This window comes from Rutidosis leptorrhynchoides, chromosome 8, assembly GCF_046630445.1.
Source record: "Rutidosis leptorrhynchoides isolate AG116_Rl617_1_P2 chromosome 8, CSIRO_AGI_Rlap_v1, whole genome shotgun sequence".
Lineage (NCBI taxonomy): Eukaryota > Viridiplantae > Streptophyta > Magnoliopsida > Asterales > Asteraceae > Rutidosis > Rutidosis leptorrhynchoides.
This window is the reverse complement of record NC_092340.1, coordinates 340,715,792-340,737,816: the sequence shown is the minus strand read 5'-3', so window position 1 is coordinate 340,737,816 and position 22,025 is coordinate 340,715,792. Positions and strand designations below refer to the sequence as shown.

Below are 22,025 nucleotides of genomic sequence, written 5' to 3'. Positions count from 1 at the left end.
GTATTTGGTGCTACCTGGCAGCAATGACAAATTAATGCAATTATTAATTACCTAACAAATATATGTCTAAAATAGCAGCAGCAGTTAACATCATTAATTTTTTCATCATGACAATCATCAGGTGTACGTGTAAATTTAGATTTACTGGAGATTTACACTTTAGATTTACTGGAGATTTACACATATAAATCTAGAGATCATAATTCTAGTGGAACTTTGCCGATATAGCGGTTGAAACGTCGAATATGATGTGTATCCAACAATATATAGCGAGTCTTTAAGTTTAAAAGACAAACCATCTCGAAAACAAGTCGTGGTTTTCGAATACATATCTAGCGTAGTACTTTTTTTTCTTCTTTTTTTTATAAGTGATTTTTTAATTATATTATTTCAAGAATGACTCGGTAAAGTCCCAAGAGATGGATATTGCTTAACTAAAACTCCGCGTGGTTTCTTATAAGTTATACATCTTCCATCAAAAACAAAAACTGTTCACCATTCTATTTTTGCTTGTCACAAAATTATTGCCCATTTCTCTAAATAACCGTTAAATATAATTAAAATTTCAATTATATCCTTTTTATATTTGAAAATTTAACTTTAAATATATCAATTAATTTAATAGTTACTCTTTATAACTACAACGAAAAGTCAAATTAGACTATTAAATTAAGAAGTGATCATCAAGTAGTATTTTGTGATTATTTCAAACCCTTGATAAATACATACATATTATATTGTATTTGTATTATTAATTAATTATAACTCGTATTAATTCAATATATTATGTGTATTATATTGTATAAATCATAAAGATATACTTCCTTAAACTCTCATTGTTATCTAGTCAAGAGATCGAGTTAATTGTATCTGTATATATACACGATTGGAATTGGAATGAGAAGTTACATTCATTGTCACACTTTCTCCTCCTAAGTAAACATGTCTAAGACGCATAAGGTACGCATTATCACTTCGTGACTAATCTGCACAATTGATTTTGAACTTTCTCAATTGTGAAAGTTGTGCTTGATGCCATACTTTGTAGTTTGTATAGCTAGCACTGTATATGATGTTATATACTCCGTAAATAATTTTTTGCTTTTCTAGAAAAATATACCTATATACATAATATATTATAGAAAATACTACTGTATATGTATTATGTATATTATATTATTTAAATTAAAATTTAAACGGGTTGGGTATACAAGGCATTTTTTCGGATATAAGTGCCGGTTAATCAGGTTTATATCTAAAACCGTCATGGACCCGAACACACATAGATATTTAAAATCATACCCATACTAGGCCTATAAATGTCGGGTTTCAGTTGATTATATGTTATAGTTGGAGTTGGGTTTGTATGTTGACCCTGATTTCATGGACTAGATTGGGTTTTAACTTGTTATGAGTTGCTTTATGTCTATGTTGGTGATTAGCATCCTCTTAATATGAGAAAATGTGTGCTGCTCTTTGCTTGGTTTGGTATATGATTATTAGTCCTTAATAGTTTGTGTGTATTTAGGAAGACATTTTGACTGATTACATTACATGATTTAGCTACTTGGTTTTTATTAATTAATTGGGTTATTGCTAACATTTAGATATCCACTTGGTTGGTTCGTTGCAGATATCCGAAAAGCAACAAACCTCCACATCTACAACTCAAGTGGATGATGATCCCGAAATCATCCTCTCAAGGTTTAAGATTGACTCTTCCACTTTAACTCCTCACTATAGTGAATATCGTCAGAGATTAATCGAGGTGATGAAGAAACCGTTTGAAGCGCCCTGGGTTTTGAACTGGGATCCTATCATACAATATGGTCTATACATACGTTGTAGGTCCATGTTGAGACAAGGATACACACCACACGGAACAATAAAATATACCACCTATCTGGACTGGGAAAAGTTGCTTGATGAGGATCATAATCAGCTGCTGCCTATTTATCAGGAACTTTGCTGGGAGTTTCATTCGACGTATTTTTTAAAAGAAAATCCGGAATCCATTGATGATAAGGATTTCATGAGATTTAGATTGGGTGGAGTGGACCGAAACATGTCTCTGTTGGATTTTACCAAGTGCTTAAAAATCTACTCACCGAAAGAGATGGATGAGCAGGAATTTAACGATTACATCTGGTTGGGTGCTCGGGTTTCTTCTGCGAATGGGACGGAGGGTGGGGATTTTGACCCAAATAAAGTTTGGGAAGAGTTTAGAAGAAGAAGCTCATCTGTGGTGTGGTCTACTACTCCCGAAGGTGTGTCGGTGGTAGATATAGATGAGGTTGGTTTGCGTCTATTACACCTGCTTTTGACCCATATTTTTAATCATCGGACAGAGGACACGAACAAGGTCAACTTGTTTGACCTTTGGTTGATGGAAAAAATAGAATCCAAAAATACTCGTGTGAGCATTCCTTATTGTGTGGCCTACTATCTCAAACATTGGGCCACTGGTGTCCATTCTGACAGCCCAATATGTGGGGGGCATTTCATCACCTTAATAGCCCATCACTTGGGGGTGACATGTGACCCCGCAACTGCCTTAACCTTGGACAGACGTTCCATTAGTTACCCCAAGTATGTTGAAGCAGGTGTTCTTAATCGTGCAGTATATCCCAAAGAAGAAGAAAAAAAACTCATAAAGGAAGAAGATTCCAAAGAAGACGAAGAAAAATCTGAAGAAGGCGACTTCGAAGAGCAATCTACTTCTACTTGGACGGATGAGGAGGAGGATGATGATTTGAAGAGTAGCAAAGTGGCTCAGTCAGGTAAAGAACGACCCGAAGACGACCAACAACAACGCATAAATGAGCAGGTGATGTATCAGACATTGCATACGATTCTGAAACACCAGTCTCTTCATGAACAGATGCTAATGGAAAAAATTAGGACGGCCGAATTCCAACTGAAAGAGACTCTAACGCAACATCACCATAAGTTATCTTCGCAACTAGCTCGTGTGAAGTTCCAACTCACTAGTACTAGTAGTAGTAGTAGTTTCGATTCGAGGATTGAAGGTGGTATGCAAGCTAAGGATGACTCCAACTTCAATAAGACGACCTTGGAAAGGCTTCTCAATAAGTATAGTGATGATTCCGAAGCAAATGTTACAACACCTTTTGAGGGACCGGTCCAATCTGACGTTATTACCAGGATTAACCAGATCCAATTCGGCCAGGTAAAGACTCTAAGTGAAAGGATTGAGATGCTTCTAACCAACCAAAACCAGAGTCTAATTGAAGGTGAAGGTAAGTTATGTGAGCAAATAGCTGAAATTCAGAATTTGGCCCAAAAAATAATAAGCCGGAATGGAAGTGTTGCAACTGCCTAGTTTCGGTTCTTGGAGGATTATTGGAGACAGAGATGGCGAATGTGTCCGTGTGTTTCGTTTAATGTTTTTCTTTTTTGGAGACTAAAATGCAACTTAAACTGGCTTGTAACAACCAAGGACAATCAATCATTTTTTTTTTCTTTCTGTTTTTGCGCCAATTTGAACACAATCAGCGATAGCAATATAAGAAGCATAGTATAGTATAGTATATATGATCATAAAACATGACGGGGATATAGAAACGCACCTAAACAGCCATGCGGGCCCATTTGTTGCCCGTCCTAGAATCACGTTCAACCATCTGGCGCTCTTCCTCGGGGGAAATTGCACCTTTCTTGTTGATTTCCAATTGATAATGTTATATAATATCTTTATAATTAGCAAGATTTTAATTCGTTAGTCGATACAAAATTACTTTCCTTTGTGTGTATAAGTGGCATGTACTTATGCAAACACACCTTTTTGGTACTAAATGTATATATTCTCAAAAATGTTCATATGTATGACCGTTAAAGGTAAGCAAGATATTACAACAGTTGTATGAATAAACTAAAACCGGTGTTTATTAAAGGTTGAAATACATAAATCACAGATCAGCACTTGGATCCAAACCGTGTTTTTTGTCTAGGGACTATTCAGCACAACTTGATTGGTCTGCAAGTGAATTTGCAGCATTTGATGAAGAAGATGGTTCCGTGTACCATTGGTTCTCTGTACGTGTGATGAACCTGGCTTCTGCATTTTTTACAACAATCACAAATTAATGCAATTATTAATTACTTAAAAAATTAATGTCTAAAATAGCAGCAGTTAACATCATTAATTTTTTCATCATGACAATCAACAGGTGGAACTTTGCCGAAATAGCGGTTGAATATGATTGTGTCTAACAATATATGGCGAGTCTTTACGCCTAAAAGACAAACCATCTCAAAAACAACCGGTGGTACGTGTTATCGTATACACCTCTTTAAAACTAGAATTAAGGGAGTCATTATCTGATAGGTTTCAAAAGGTTATAGTAATAAGATGTGATTATCAAAAGTTCAATTTTGTGATTTTTTTTTTTTTCAAACCATTTGTGAACACATTCTATGACTAAACAATCACATGCGATATTCACAATAACAAAAGAAGCACAGATATAATTTTTTTTAAAGAATATTTTTTTCTCTTTAGAAAGACGTATGAAAGTTATTTGTTAAAGCTCCAGAATTTTTTTACAAAAAAATATGTTCTGGATACTTTAAAAGTGTTTTAAAGTCATCCTCATGTTCTAACAAAAAATTTATTTTTTAAATTGGAACCCAATTTACCCAATTGTGTATAATCTTCTTGATGTACGTACGTACCGGATAAAAAGACATCCTTATAATCTTCTTCGTCGTATATAAATTGCGGCGGATCTGGAAAACCAACTCCTACTATGGTGCTTCCACTGCAACAGTAATATCACAAAAAACATAATCTTCATTTGGTCAACTACTGTAAATATCTAATTAATTTCATATTCATATGTTGACCAATATTGACTTTGAATGACTAAATCCGACTTTGACCACCTAAATTCAATTTTGACCCGTTGACCTACGTTGACCAACTAATTACTCGGATTTAGGAAACTCGGATAGGCAGGTTCCTAAAAAGGAGTAATCAGGGAGTAAACGACATTAATTGGGGAGTTTTACTTACAACACTAATGTACCATGTCCTCCACATACCAATAAACAAAAGTCAAAAGAAAAATATCCAAACTTTTTGACATAGCTTACTGCCTAAGCATAGTACACATTCAATTAAAGAAAAAATAACAGGATTTTATTTTTTGAATGATGAGAAAAAGTTGTGAACTTGAGCATGAATCCAACTGTAAAATACGGATGTACCTTCCGGACATAAAAACGGCATCGTATTTTCCACGTCCTGCTGCAAGTACACGTTGCTTTAGTCTTTTCAGAGACGGAAGCACTTCAAATGCAGGTGGTTCTGTGGTAAAGATACATGTGGAAAAAAAAAAAAAAAAAAAAAAAAAAAGAAAAAAAAAAAAAAGATGCATGTGAAAAGATGTTAATCCTATATGGGAGAATTTAAGCTCAAACCATGTAAAATTTATAATAAATAGATAACTTTGTACCCAAATCATTTACACAAACATCTTGTGAAATTCCATTTTGTGAGATCTTTTCAAGCAAGGATAAAGGATCAACGGTACTAGATATATCTAGCCGGAAACGCTGCACAGAAATATTATTCGTTTTGAAGTCATAATCAGACCATTAATTATGTTTAGTGACTCTGAATGAAAAATTGGATATTATAAGTGTCTATGGGTCAACCCAATCCCACTTTGCTTTGATCTTTATTATATTTTGTGTTTCAATCTGAACAAATTTTGATCTTATACCCAACTTTCATGACCCGCCCATATTGCTACCTCTAGTCATAAGATTACCTTGTATACTTCGGCTGTGGAGCAAGCCTCCGGAGGCTTAATCAGAACCATTGGCAAGTCGAACGGCGCAGGAGAGGGTATATCTTGAACAATCTGTTGATATCAGCAATGTTTAACTTTAAATTATAATGTTCATTTGGCACAAGTGGAATAGTTAAAAAGGTCGATTAGGAGTATTTAAGCATTTCTATCAACAAAAATTATTATAAAAAGTATGCTAATGAATTTTTTTATCCATCTCACTTGCAGCCAAGTAGCCAACGACTAAATAGTTTATGTGATAAGAGTGTCATCAATATATTTGCTCTCCATGAGATATATAGATATATAATATCGTATACACAGAAAAACCCAATCAATAAATTATAGAAACACGTTCATTATACATACTTATGTGTACGGTGTATAAAAAGTATGTACATAGTATTCAAGAAGCATATACGTTAGACAAGTGAAACTTGTCAAGTTGTCATACACACAGAAGCAGTAGCGGATTTATAATTTATGGACATATAGCTTACAAATTGGTTACAATCTTGTTTTAAGGGCCAAATTGGTTTCCTTTATATTTCTTGTGTTTTCAACTAACATTTTATAATTTTAATTACATTTACAATTATGTGTTGGCTCTTATAGATGTGTGCATGACAGCTTTTGTTACATAATGTCAAGTATATTCAACTAGCTTAACTAATAATACTATAATAATAAGACTATCTAAGAGAACTTTCTTGAACTATAGCAAATTGACAAATCTGGTACAATGAACTAACTATAGTCATTATTGCACGTTTTCTTGTTTAAAGAGAGAAAACATACCTCACCTCTACCGGTGCAATAAGCAGCTCCATTAGAGAAAAAGAAGGGGACGTCTGAGCCGATCTCACCGGACCATTCTTGGAGCTCCTGTTCGGTGGCTAGACCGCCACTGAACTGGTTAGCCGCCCAAAGAGCAGTTGCAGCGTTACTACTTCCACCACCGAGCCCGGCCCCAGTTGGAACTCTTTTATCAACATGAACCTGTTCAAGAATCTTATTATTAGCAATTATACAAGAATGTATGTATTTGAGGTGGATCAAATGTATTATTCAGTGGGTGATCTATTTTTTAGTACACGCTTGACCTATAAATACACTTTTATGTCCATTCTTATTCTTAATATTTTTTTCCCGATAATGTAAATCATTTGAATAAAAGAGTTTCACTTGCTTTCAACACGCTTAAGTTGTTCAAAACGACGTCCGTTCCCCATTCTAACAATACTTAATTGAACCATTTATAAACAAATGGGTCATAATTGCCAACTCGGTGGACTTATCGTTTATCGGCAGTGTTGCAGAACTCGGAATTACTTGGCATTACTCGGTTTTTGCAACTCGTACTCAGTCAAACTCAGCCAAAACTCGGGATCACTCGGAAAATGAGTCAAAATTCAGTCAAAATCGGTCAAAGTCAAACTTGTTTATCATCCAAGTACTCCCTAAAAAGTCCCAAACGATTACTTCCTAAGTAGCAATTTTTGCAATGTTCATAGGTGTATGTATACTCAGAGGAACAAAAGCAGGGTGGCGGAAAATTCATTATAACTTCTATAGATTTACATAATTAGGTTTATGATGCAGTAAACGACATACATGGAAAAATCTTTTGTAAAACAAAAACTAGTTGACATGAAAAGAAGTTATTTGCAGTTGAAGAATAACAATATAATATCAACTAATAATAATAGTACATTGTACATACCAGTTAAAAAGGTTATAACAGAGTAAATATGATGACACTGGTTGTAAGTATGAAGTTTAAATCATATCTAACTCATCTTACCCAAAAGAATTTGTCACTTCCAGTCTTCTTCCGATATAGGTTCAACGCCTTTATGATCTGAATGGCAAAAAGATTTTACTAAATACATATTACATACATCTCAAACAATAAAATCACTAAAAAATATCAACGTGAGTTTACCAAATTTCTATCGTCAAGTGGTATTCCAGGCACGTTAGTTGACAGGCGGTCTGTAGACTTTGACGGTGACAAGGAAAATTTTATCTTATCTCCTAAGCTGATTACCTAAAAGGCAAATAAAATATAGTCTAATTATTAACATCAAAAATTTTAGAAAATGATTCAAAAATTTAGGAAAAAAGCGAACAAATATCTGCATTTGTTCTCACTTAATTTATTGAAAAATAGGTCAGGAAACTTTAAGCAATGAATATTAGATTGTAGAGCTTACATGGAATAGAGATGCCAAGTCATGAAACCCGTCTGGCCTTTTATCGGTTATTCTTAGAAAAACATTGATCTGCATTTTAAGAAGATATCAATCCCATCTCAATTAGTTCATATACAGATCAGAAAATAGAGATAACCCGAACTTGATAAATAAACCACCTACTGTACTTAGATTTAACTTTTTAATGAATAATGAATTTGAGCTAATTCAGCTTAAAGTCAGTAACTTTTAAAACCTTAAGCACATTTGCACATTTATTTTCAATTCTACAGTACAAATGACTTTTTTTGGTCATCAGTTTGATATGATATAAAACAATACTAGGAGGATGTAGCATTTCAAGCATAAGATTAGTTCCAATTTTGAATATTTATAACTTAAAATAGGATGATTCACCAAAAAATACAACTAATTAACTTACCTTACAAGGAGAAAACAAAGAGAGTCTTGATAACCCAGCATTCATATCCACCTCATCAGCTAATCTATTCAACTTTTCATCAAGATTATACACTAACTAAAATACCAATTGTTAAAAAACAATAAATAATCAGAATTAAACCAATAAACACAAAAGGGTATGATAAAAATTAAAACTTTATCTATATTATTACTTAAAAACAGAATTTACCTCCACTTGCTTCCTGCTTTCAGATGTTGCTTTGACCACATGGGTTCTGCAATTCTTTTGAAAAGATGAAAACCCTTTTGGTTTATATGATGAAAAACATTGTTTGAAACTTCTATTTTCAACAGGAGTACAGTAGAATAGATGAGAAGCAGCCATTGTTGCCATCAACGGAAGAAAAAAAGAGGATAATTGAGTGTTATCAGAAGTCAATAGATGGCGTTTCACATGTTAGAATTGTTTATTAGAAATTAGGCGTTTACATGTGTAGTAGGCGATAGTGAGTTTGATGCCAAACTGGAATCAAAATTTGGGTTAGATAGGGGATTCTTTTGCGTATTTATTTTGACCTCTTTTATAATTTATAAAAATAAAACTATAATAATAAATACGAAGTATATAGAATTAGTACATTTTTTCAATCAGTTACACCGAACTACCTTATATTTAAGCTTACTATAATGTAAAAATTGTGAAAATACATATATATCTTTAGACTGTAAGGCCTTGTTTACTTTTGACTTAATGTGCTTAGTTGAATGAAATGCTTATTCGGTAAGATTCCTTGGCTGTTTACTTTTGACTTTATATTAATCTGGGATTAATTGGAAGGCTGTATCAGAAATGCCAAAAGGCTATGTAGTCCCCATATAGCCAATTCTTTTATTTATTTTCCCAATATTACCCCACCTTTAATTACTAAGGAGTACTACGTAATTCACATTTTTAATTCATCAAAAGTCATTCTTTTGTGATTCAAAACTTTCGTTATAAAACGATGAGATGATGATTCCGTTCACCAGAACACCGCTTTCGTTCAACCACTGGAAAGAAACCGAAATCTGGCACCAAAAAAGAGGAAGATTTGGTGATGGTTGCAGCGAAAAAGGAGGAAGACCCGATGAAATGATCTGGTGGATTTTGCTGACCAATCGTGTTGGTTGACAGATCTGGTTGATTTCGGCGAGAACAATGGCGGATTCCGGTGAGAATAATGGTTGATTCCGGTAACAACCCAACTTCGATTATTTTTCCCTACAAATAGACTAATATTAAATTAAATTGGTGTTTATAACCACAACAATAGCAACAATCGGAGCTATAAATTGGTGTTTATATTTGTGATATGATTGTTGTATTGTACCTATAGTTATATTTGTATAGTTAATAGGTTGTTACCAGCTAGCTGTGTTTGATTAATTAAATTGGAAATGTAATACGATTTGTATACTATTGAACCTTGGCTTTATTATTGGATTTGATATGATTTGGTTTTAATTTAGAGTTAGAAGCAATTTAATAAGTTTGCAGGTGGTGTGAAATATTGAATGACGATGGTTGCTGTTTAATGGGTATAAGATCTTCAAATCGTTCAGTGTTATGTAAAGATATTACTAATAAATGAAAGAAGACGAGAACAAAAAATAGAAAAAGAAGATTAAATAAATTTTTTATATAATAAAAAGGGTAAAAGGGTCAATTTTATCATTCAGACTTTTTATTCAGCATAAAAAGTAAACAATATTAATCATTTACTGATATATCCATTCTGCCATCTATATCCATTCTGTCATCTATATCCAAACAGAACTTAATGGAAAAAAAAAAGTAAACAGGCCCTAAATGAGCTTAGCTACAAGGAAACTACTCTAACTTAATAGCCGTTGAATTAAAACTCGGTATCATCAAGTAACGTTATGTTTAGTAATCCATGTTATAGCCCCTGCGTTGCACGATGACTTAAAAACTTGGTATAGTAATACGTTAATATTCGTACATAATGTATGTGTTATACATTTAGTACTCAATTTAACGTCATTTCAAATTTAAGAGCCTGTGCGTCAGCAGCTCAAAAGAATAGCATTATACACTTATATTATACACTTACAATGACGAAACAATGCATTACTCAATGAGTTTGTAAATGTAAAATAAGTACAACTACATTTTGACCCATTTGATCAGTAACTTCACTAAACGGTGCTATTAAATCTATATAACTAATTCCAAAGGTTCAACCCTACATTATACAAAGTGTATCATCTTGTGATCCACCATCTCTTTACTAAAAGCTCTTGCACAAATTTCAGCTTGATCGTTCACTTTATACAACCATTCTAACAAACTGACCCATGAAAGTAATATTTCTGACCCATACCTTCAAAGTTCAGCTATATAATATAAACTTATGTAAGATGCTTTGCTCCATTTGAGTCGTAAAGTTCAAAGTTCTTATTTATCAACTTCATATATTACACTTTTGGAGTTATAAAACTTCATCATATAATAAAACTCATTACATTTTTAACCCCAAACAAAATTAATAGGGCAGTATACATCTTCATTGTATAAAACGGTCCTCCTTTTTTGTCTTCCGCTTCAATACAACTGTTGAACATGAATGATTATAAAAAAATGAAACACCGACACTCATGCACGTTATGGTAGCTGAAGAGTACCAACTTTCAGACCCTTTAACGAGTTGTAGTCTCAAACGGATGCTCCACACCAAATTTCTCGAATGGAAGTAATCACAGCATTATATCCTACTGTGACAACACGGAAATTTCCGACCAAATTTAAACTTTATCTTTATATTATTCCGACACGATAAGCAAAGTTTGTTAAGTTGAATCTAAATGATTTTAAACTGTGTTCATACATTCATTTAACCTAGGTTGAAAGCCATAGTACTGATACCTAAAGCAGTGAACCAGATACCTACTACAGGCCAAGCAGCTAGGAGACTGGAATTGACGAACACTTAATACCAATATTAATATTATTCTTTATTTTTTTTATATTATTATTATATTATTAGTGTGCAATAAAAAAAATTTCGACGATTCAGGAACCATTATATAAATGGATATGATTATATATATGTATATATATTATAACTGGAGAATGTTAACAAAGTATTAAATTTATAATACTTTATACGAACGTATTTGTTTCAATATGTTTATCGATGAAATTAGAAGATAATATCAAATGATTGAATTATCAGATACATTGTGATATGATTAAGGGTCTCTGTTATGAGGTCCACTGTGATTTAAGAAATCTATTCTTTTTAACAACATTCAAAAAATGGTAAAGTGATCTACAAGTGGAGATTTTGTTACTAAACGTTTTGAATATATAAAAGAAAACAATATTAATTTTCTCATAATATATATATAAGGATTTAAAAATAAATAATATAAATGTCGAGAGGTAGAAACATATTATAAAACTTTAAAGATTATTAAAGTTGTTATCATTATTTTTTTATTGTTATAAATTTTAGAAATTATATAAAACGATTAAGTGTCACGTCTTCTTTAAAACAAATATAATTTTATAAAACATCTAGAACCACTTTTGACAATTTTTTGTTAAGTCATTATGATAGATAAAGGTTTTAACGTTATCTTAAAAATTAGAATCTTTCTAGAAACCTTTTGACAAGTTAGAAAAGATAACGGTCCGTGATTCAATTAATATAAATAACTTACAACGTATGATTAAAAACGTGTTTTAAAACTTGTAAGATGATTCAAAATAAACGTTGGCACGTAAATGAATTATATCAAATTAAGTTTTAAAGGGTAAACAATACGTGTTATAATATTTTTTAAACGAATTTAAAATGAACCTTGAAATATATTTAGTTTTGAAAAATTTAATATTATATTATTGCATAAATATTTCCATTACATACGATATGTATAAATTTATATTTTGAAATATATATATATATATATATATATATATATATATATATATTTTACAATGTGACAAGATATAATATTAATTTAGTTATAAAACGGGTTGAGTTAAAATAATTATATATATATATATATATATATATATATATATATATATATATATATATATATATATATATATATATATATATATATATATATATATATATATATATATATATATATATATATATATATTAGTACATTTGATAGAAACATTACAATACTACAGTTTTAATTTTTTTTACTTGAATAAGATTTTAATGTTTCACATGTTGATACAACTATTGTTTTAACTACACACGTCCCATAGAATCATATTCACATATTTTCTTAAAATAGCTAACTACAATGCTTATGATATACTATGCAAACTAGTGATAATGATTATCAACATTATTATTATTAATAATAATAATAATAATAATAATAATAATAATAATAATAATAATAATAATAATAATAATAATAATATGCATCAACTTGTGTAATATAATAATATAACAATAATAATAATAATAATATAATAATAATAATAATAATACAACTGGCATCAATTTGTCTGGTAACGAATTTGGAGAGTAGTGATAGTTAAAGAGTAATTCACGGAGTAATAAATATGGAATGGGTGAACAAACCCCACTAAAACATCACCTTACTTTGTGTGTATATATTACTCGTGCAGATGGAAGAAAATGTACTACGAACACCGACACTCCTATCATCTCAATTTCTAATTTTATTTTAGTGAGTAAAAGTATGAAAATTTTAAGTTAATAAAAGAAGTATTTTTTTATATACTACGCTGATGCAAACTTGCCGTTCAAAAAAAAAGTATTTTTTTATTAAAACTAGAAATTTTATATATGATATTTTTAATACTTCGTCTATTTTAAATGGGACGGAGGACACGGGATGGACAACTATTTTTAAGAGTCGTCATAAAGCTACAACTCAAAATAAAAATATGAATACTTTAATAAAAGGTAAAAATTTTAACTATACTTTTACCGTCAATTATTACACAGAGCATGAAATACCATTCCATAAAAACACGGGGTCATAAAGTAAAAGTGTCTTGACATAATTACAACCAAAATTCACTTGATTTTTGGTTCTTCTTTCTTTTTGATGCCTCACGTGAAGGCTAGGACAAGTAGGGATTATTATATATATATATATATATATATATATATATATATATATATATATATATATATATATATATATATATATATATATATATATATATATATATATATATCTTTGGATGAATATACATATATATTTCATTTCAAGTTTTGTGGAGAGAGCTACACAAAAACACACGCACTGGTCAAATAGCACTTACAATTTACACTGTTTTTCTTCCATCTTTTTGAAACTACATACATGCACACCTTATATCTATATACACTTCATCGATTTTTTTTTTGTTATAAGTGTTATAGAATAAACTATTAAACTAGTGTTTTTATTTTTAATTCGGGTTTCAAACCGTTTAAAAACTAAGGAATTTATGGGTTATAGCTAAGGAGGTTATGGGTAATGTTCGTGGGTACTGTTCGTGAATCAAAGGCCAACCTTGCAATTGTTACTACCGTTGTGTCTGCGTATTTCTTCTACAATATTGAACCACAATATTGAACAGTGAGTTTCATTTGCTCCCCTTTTAAGTGATTTTGCAATATATTTTTTTGGGCTGAGAATACATGCACTTTATTTTAAACGCAATGGATACAAGTACATACTAAATTCTACACCGAGTTTGAACCGAAAATCCCTTAGCTTTGGTAACTAGTAACTGCCGGTTATAAGAACTGGTGGGCGCGAGTAGTTATATATGGATCCATAGGGCTTGACATCTCCGTCTGTTCCAGGTATAGAAACCCTAGCCTGAACTACAAAACAGACGTATGCTATTTGAGTTTAGTACATGTTGGTTTGCGTGTATTGTACATGTTGGTTGCATGTATGTTAAAACAGGGGTACTTATTATATATATACGTTAAGTTTAGTTACCAGGGTGCTTAATTTCGTAGAATATTTTGATAAACGTTTCTGTATGAAACAACTGAAATCTTGTGATCCACCTTTATATACAGATTATGCGCAACACTAAAACTATGAACTCACCAACCTTTGTATTGACACTTTTAAGCATGTTTATTCTCAGGTTCCTAGAAGTCTTCCGCTGTTTGCTTATACGTTATACAAGCTATGTGCATGGAGTCATACATGCTTTATACAAGAAAACATTGCATTCACAAAATCATCACCATGTATCTTATTTTGACTGAATTGTCAACGGATGTAGTATTGTAAACTATTATATACGGTGATTGTCTATACGTAGAAATCATCAGACGTCGAAAACCTTGGATTTATATATTCATTTATAGTGTGCCTTTTCAAAAGAATGCAATGTTTACAAAATGTATCATATAGAGGTCAAAACCTCACTATGAAATCAATGAATGATGTACTACGTCTAAAGGAATTTGAACGTGTCATCACAGTTGGCATCAGAGCTTGAAGTTATAGGGAACCAGAATTTGCATTAGTGTGTTTAACTGGTAATTGTTAGGATGCATTAGTGAGTCTGGACTATGACCGTATCTGTTTTTATCGAGTTTTGCTTATCATTTCTTGTCAGAAATTACTTGCTTATCATTTTAGTCTAGACACGTCTTACTACGGTTATTGCATAAATGGAAGTATAGACAAATCATATCTCATCATATTTATCACAGTAGACTTTGTCTGACACTTTTCCTAAATTTCCTCCGTAAATTTCGGAATCTTTTTGCTATATATACGTATTCAAGGAGACGAAGATATCATTCAGTATTCAACACCCATCTCATATCGAAAACCCTTTATCCGATCATATAATATGGATTTATCACTTGATTCCTCGAACTCCTCGAGCTCCGAAAGCAGTGTGACCGGAATGGTGCAACCAATTAGCCATCATCTATTCTGGATGAATTGGGGATGGGTTCGTAGCTTACTTAATCATTGGAGACAAGAAGAAGGTGATCCCTTCCATCCACCACATTCCCCTCTTGGCGAAGAACCTGAAGCACTTACCGGCGAACCTGTTCGTAATACCATTTTCTCTCTCATTTCCAGAGTATCTCGTCATGATTATATACTATCTCAAATTCTAGATCTTATTCATCCACTCGTCCGAACCGACAATCACCCCGGTGTAATAGAAGAAGTCAACGAGCTTCGCGCTCGAGTAGTGGCTTTGGAGAATATGGTGCAAAGGTTACAAGCACCAGCAGCATCACCGGCATCAACAGTACCACCATCATCAACACCAACAGTACCATTACCACCATCAATAACATCCACATCCCATGATTCAACATCACAAGATGTTCCACGAGCATCAACGTCATACGCACCATAGATACCAAGGAGTACCAACAACAATAACCGATGAAGTATTGATTCATAACTTCATTGAAAAAATATTCTACGACAATTATGTAATATCTAAAGCTTTAGAGATTATATATTCTAGTCCTAATCGAAAACCAGATGAGATTAATATTATGTTAACTCATTAAATCCATGATTACATCTAAAGAAAATATATATGCAGGTATATTTTCATAAAGATTATAATTAAAAATCCTTTTGTACAAACTATTAATGGTGAGAATATTTTAACGGGCAGGTATTACCCGAGAGATATATAAATTCACAATTAATATGTTACATTCTTCGATTCTGATTCAACAAATCATCAACTATACTCACTACTTTCACAACGAGATATATTCTTTCATAGAAATCAAAATAACCATACTCATTCGAATTCAATTACATATTCTGATTTTAACATATCAGAATCCGAGTTGAGATATAATCGATATCATCACTCTTAGATTCCTACATCTTTCAAAGCTATACTTTGACTTCAAAACTGTGCTAGAACGTCACTTCTATTCATAAAACCCATAAAAGTATTTGTATCATTCAAAATTCTAGAACATCATATATATCTTGACAATTACAATCCTTATTCAAACCCTTCAAACTCTTGAAAACACTTCGGATTGATAACTGACGATTTGGTTATGATAAATTTGAATGCTGATGAAGCAGCAAAACTATAAATGGTCTTAATGGCCAAAAGTTTGATAATAAAGAGTGGTGTGTTGAAAAAGCTCAAATTTGGAACTGAAAAACGGATTGAGCAAACTATGAAGGAGACTGTTGAAAAATCACAAAGACTAAACCTGCCTTCAAAGAATCCAAATGATTCAGTGTCTGCTGAAGCCTTTAGCGAATACCTTGCTCCTGACTCTAAACCTTTACGGACAAAACTTCTTCATCATCCTTCGATATTAGAAATTTTAAGATATCATCGTATCTTTCATTATAAATATCCTCGATATTTCTAAAGATATTTTCATAACTATTCTTATCTAAAATCATTTATTTTCTCGCATTATCTGTATTATATCAGAAAGGAAACTGTTTTAGTTTCTAAATTCTGAAAAATTCGAATTTAAAATTTGAGTGTTTTTGAAGTAATGTTGGGAACTGAAGCATGAGTTAGTATAATATAATGACACTTGATCAACGTGATTATATTATAGTAAGTCATGCTGAGTTTCTAATGGAATGTGATAAAGGTTTACAGATCATACCCTAATCAGGAACCATGTTACACAACTCTTTCATTCCATTTAACCTCTAAACATATCAAGAAAATATTTTTCTTGATGATTCGGTCTTTTTCGGATATTCTGGTAATTTGACAAGTCAGATTGTGCTATTACCGTTTCTTTCTCAGAACACTAACTATGTTCATTCCGAAATTCATATCTACGAATTCTGGACCATTATTCGCTTGACTTAAAGTCGGAAAGAGAAAACAAAAGAATGAAGCTCCAGAATAGAAATGGGAGTATAAATCGCAGCAAATAGGAAAGAACATTAACTGTGGATGACAATGATTATAGAAGATAAAAGCAGGAACATCGAAATATAAGGGAAGATATAAAACCCAACAACAACCCAGAAATTACAAACCGTATATATCGATGCATATAGCAATATAAAGACAGGGGAGGACTAAAAACCCTATAAAACCAAGAGTATAATAGAAGTGAATAGATTCTTCTGGCGGCAGATGGAAAAGAAGAATGATAAATATGAAAGTTAGGAGTATATCTAGAATTAGAACCGGATGGAGCATATTTTAAAATATGTATTGAGGAAGAAAGAATAGAAGGTGTGAGTTGTGGAAATAAGGAAATGAATGGGGTGAATATATAGTAAAATATCCAACAAAGCAATCAAAACACATTATCGTATTTAATCAAAGCGGATCCTAATTTCCTTAATTACCGAAGAACCAAATCTTGTTACAAAGAATTTTTTTTCTAAATCCCTTGAATTCCGAAAATCAGCCGTGACTACGTCACCGGTTAAGACGAACCTACATTTACTCATTTCACTCTTTTGCGATAGCTTCACTCGTACTCATCACATAAACGAATTGTTTTATCCATATTACTCACTAATGATAAAACTCTAATCTTCAGCTCGTATGCGTCATGAAAACATACTTATTGTCAGCCATGACCATCCCAATCAAATTTCGGGACGAAATTTCTTTAACGGGTAGGTACTGTGACAACCCGAAAATTTTCGACCAAATTTAAACTTTATCTTTATATTATTCCGACACGATAAGCAAAGTTTGTTAAGTTGAATCTAAATGATTTTAAACTGTGTTCATACATTCATTTAACCTCGACCAAATTCTGACGATTCAGGAACCATTATATAAATGGATATGATTATATATATGTATATATATTATAACTGGAGAATGTTAACAAAGTATCAAATTTATAATACTTTAAATGAACGTATTTGTTTCAATATGTTTATCGATGGAATTAGAAGATAATATCAAATGATTGAATTATCAGATACATTATGATATGATTAAGGGTCTCTGTTATGAGGACCACTGTGATTTAAGAAATCTATTCTTTTTAACAACATTCGGAAAATGGTAAAGTGATCTACAAGTGGAGATTTTGTTACTAAAACGTTTTGAATATATAAAAGAAAACAATATTAATTTTCTCGTAATATATATATAAGGATTTAAAAATAAATAATATAAATGTCGAGAGGTAGAAACATGTTATAAAACTTTAAAGATTATTAAAGTTGTTATCATTATTTTTTTATTGTTATAAATTTTAGAAATTATATAAAACGATTAAGTGTAACGTCTTCTTTAAAACAAATATAATTTTATAAAACATCTAGAACCACTTTTGACAATTTGTTGTTAAGTCATTATGATAGATAAAGGTTTTAACGTTATCTTAAAAATTAGAATCTTTCTAGAAACCTTTTGACAAGTTATAAAAGATAACGGTCCGTGATTCAATTAATATAAATAACTTACAACGTATGATTAAAAACGTGTTTTAAAACTTGTAAGATGATTCAAAATAAACGTTGGCACGTAAATGAATTATATCAAATTAAGTTTTAAAGGGTAAACAATATGTGTTATAATATTTTCTAAACGAATTTAAAACGAACCTTGAAATATATTTAGTTTTGAAAAATTTAATATTATATTATTACATAAATATTTCCATTACATACGATATGTATAAATTTATATTTTGAAATGAAAATATATATATATTTTACAATGTGACAAGATATAATATTAATTTAGTTATAAAACAGGTTGAGTTAAAATAATTATATATATATATATATATATATATATATATATATATATATATATATATATATATATATATATTAGTACATTTGGTAGAAACATTACAATACTACAGTTTTAATTTTTTTTTTTTTACTTGAATAAGATTTTAATGTTTAACATGTTGATACAACTATTGTTTTAACTACACACGTCCCATATAATCATATTCACATATTTCCTTAAAATAGCTAACTACAATGCTTATGATATACTATGCAAACTAGTGATAATGATTATCAACATTATTAATAATAATAATAATAATAATAATAATAATAATAATAATAATAATAATAATAATAATAATAATAATAATAATAATAATAATAATATGCATCAACTTGTGTAATATAATAATATAATAATAATAATAATAATATAATAATAATAATAATAATAATAATACAACTGGCTTCAATTTGTCTGGTAACGAATTTGGAGAGTAGTGATAATTAAAGAGTAATTCACGGAGTAATAAATATGGAATGGGTGAACAAACCCCACTAAAACATCACCTTACTTTGTGTGTATATATTACTCGTGCAGATGGAAAAAAATGTACTACGAACACCGACACTCCTATCATCTCAATTTCTAATTTTATTTTAGTTAGTAAAAGTATGAAAATTTTAAGTTAGTAAAAGAAGTATTTTTTTTTATTAAAACTAGAAATTTTATATATGATATTTTTAATACTTCGTCTATTTTAAATGGGACGGAGGACACGGGATGGACAACTATATTTAAGAGTCGTCTTAAAGCTACAACTCAAAATAAAAATATGAATACTTTAATAAAAGGTAAAAATTTTAACTCTACTTTTACCGTCCATTATTACACAGAGCACGAAATACCATTCCGTAAAAACTCGGGGTCATAAAGCAAAAGTGTCTTGACATAATTACAACCAAAATTCTCGTGATTTTTGGTTCTTCTTTCTTTTTGATGCCTCACGTGAAGGCTAGGACAAGTAGGGATTATTATATATATATATATATATATATATATATATATATATATATATATATATATATATATTTTGGATGAATGTACATATATATTTCATTTCAAGTTTTGTGGAGAGAGCTACACAAAAACACACGCACTGGTCAAATGGCACTTACAATTTACACTGTTTTTCTTCCATCTTTTTGAAACTACATACATGCACACCTTATATCTATATACACTTTATCAATTTTTTTTTGTTAGAAGTGTTATAGAATAAACTATTAAACTAGTGTTTTTATTTTTAATTCGGGTTTCAAACCGTTTAAAAACTAAGGAATTTATGGGTTATAGCTAAGGAGGTTATGGGTAATGTTCGTGGGTACTGTTCGTGAATCAAAGGCCAACCTTGCAATTGTTACTACCGTTGTGTCTGCGTATTTCTTCTACAATATTGAACCACAATATTGAACAGTGAGTTTCATTTGCTCCCCTTTTAAGTGATTTTGCAATATATTTTTTTGGGCTGAGAATACATGCACTTTATTTTAAACGCAATGGATACAAGTACATACTAAATTCTACACCGAGTTTGAACCGAAAATCCCTTAGCTTTGGTAACTAGTAACTGCCGGTTATAAGAACTGGTGGGCGCGAGTAGTTATATATGGATCCATAGGGCTTGACATCTCCGTCTGTTCCAGGTATAGAAACCCTAGCCTGAACTACAAAACAGACGTATGCTATTTGAGTTTAGTACATGTTGGTTTGCGTGTATTGTACATGTTGGTTGCATGTATGTTAAAACAGGGGTACTTATTATATATATACGTTAAGTTTAGTTACCAGGGTGCTTAATTTCGTAGAATATTTTGATAAACGTTTCTGTATGAAACAACTGAAATCTTGTGATCCACCTTTATATACAGATTATGCGCAACACTAAAACTATGAACTCACCAACCTTTGTATTGACACTTTTAAGCATGTTTATTCTCAGGTTCCTAGAAGTCTTCCGCTGTTTGCTTATACGTTATACAAGCTATGTGCATGGAGTCATACATGCTTTATACAAGAAAACATTGCATTCACAAAATCATCACCATGTATCTTATTTTGACTGAATTGTCAACGGATGTAGTATTGTAAACTATTATATACGGTGATTGTCTATACGTAGAAATCATCAGACGTCGAAAACCTTGGATTTATATATTCATTTATAGTGTGCCTTTTCAAAAGAATGCAATGTTTACAAAATGTATCATATAGAGGTCAAAACCTCACTATGAAATCAATGAATGATGTACTACGTCTAAAGGAATTTGAACGTGTCATCACAGTTGGCATCAGAGCTTGAAGTTATAGGGAACCAGAATTTGCATTAGTGTGTTTAACTGGTAATTGTTAGGATGCATTAGTGAGTCTGGACTATGACCGTATCTGTTTTTATCGAGTTTTGCTTATCATTTCTTGTCAGAAATTACTTGCTTATCATTTTAGTCTAGACACGTCTTACTACGGTTATTGCATAAATGGAAGTATAGACAAATCATATCTCATCATATTTATCACAGTAGACTTTGTCTGACACTTTTCCTAAATTTCCTCCGTAAATTTCGGAATCTTTTTGCTATATATACGTATTCAAGGAGACGAAGATATCATTCAGTATTCAACACCCATCTCATATCGAAAACCCTTTATCCGATCATATAATATGGATTTCTCACTTGATTCCTCGAACTCCTCGAGCTCCAAAAGCAGTGTGGCCGGAATGGTGAAACCAATTAGCCATCATCTATTTTGGATGTATTGGGGATGGGTTCGTAGCTTACTTAATAATTGGAGACAAGAAGAAGGTGATCCCTTCCATCC

The 22,025-nt window shown here is 31.2% G+C and overlaps 1 protein-coding gene across 1 annotated transcript; it reads right to left on the bottom strand.

Moving 5' to 3' along the window:
- Positions 1–3,802: 3,802 nt before the first annotated feature.
- Positions 3,803–8,946, bottom strand: LOC139862252 (4-diphosphocytidyl-2-C-methyl-D-erythritol kinase, chloroplastic/chromoplastic-like). The gene is made up of 11 exons (XM_071850824.1): positions 8,664–8,946; positions 8,454–8,549; positions 8,033–8,101; positions 7,762–7,866; positions 7,621–7,677; positions 6,615–6,815; positions 5,796–5,888; positions 5,478–5,577; positions 5,230–5,329; positions 4,696–4,781; positions 3,803–4,078 (listed from the first exon to the last, which is right to left on the bottom strand). The coding sequence occupies exons 1-11, from the start codon at positions 8,826–8,828 to the stop codon at positions 3,975–3,977; spliced, it is 1,176 nt and encodes a 391-aa protein (XP_071706925.1). The 5' UTR covers positions 8,829–8,946; the 3' UTR covers positions 3,803–3,974.
- Positions 8,947–22,025: the final 13,079 nt, after the last annotated feature.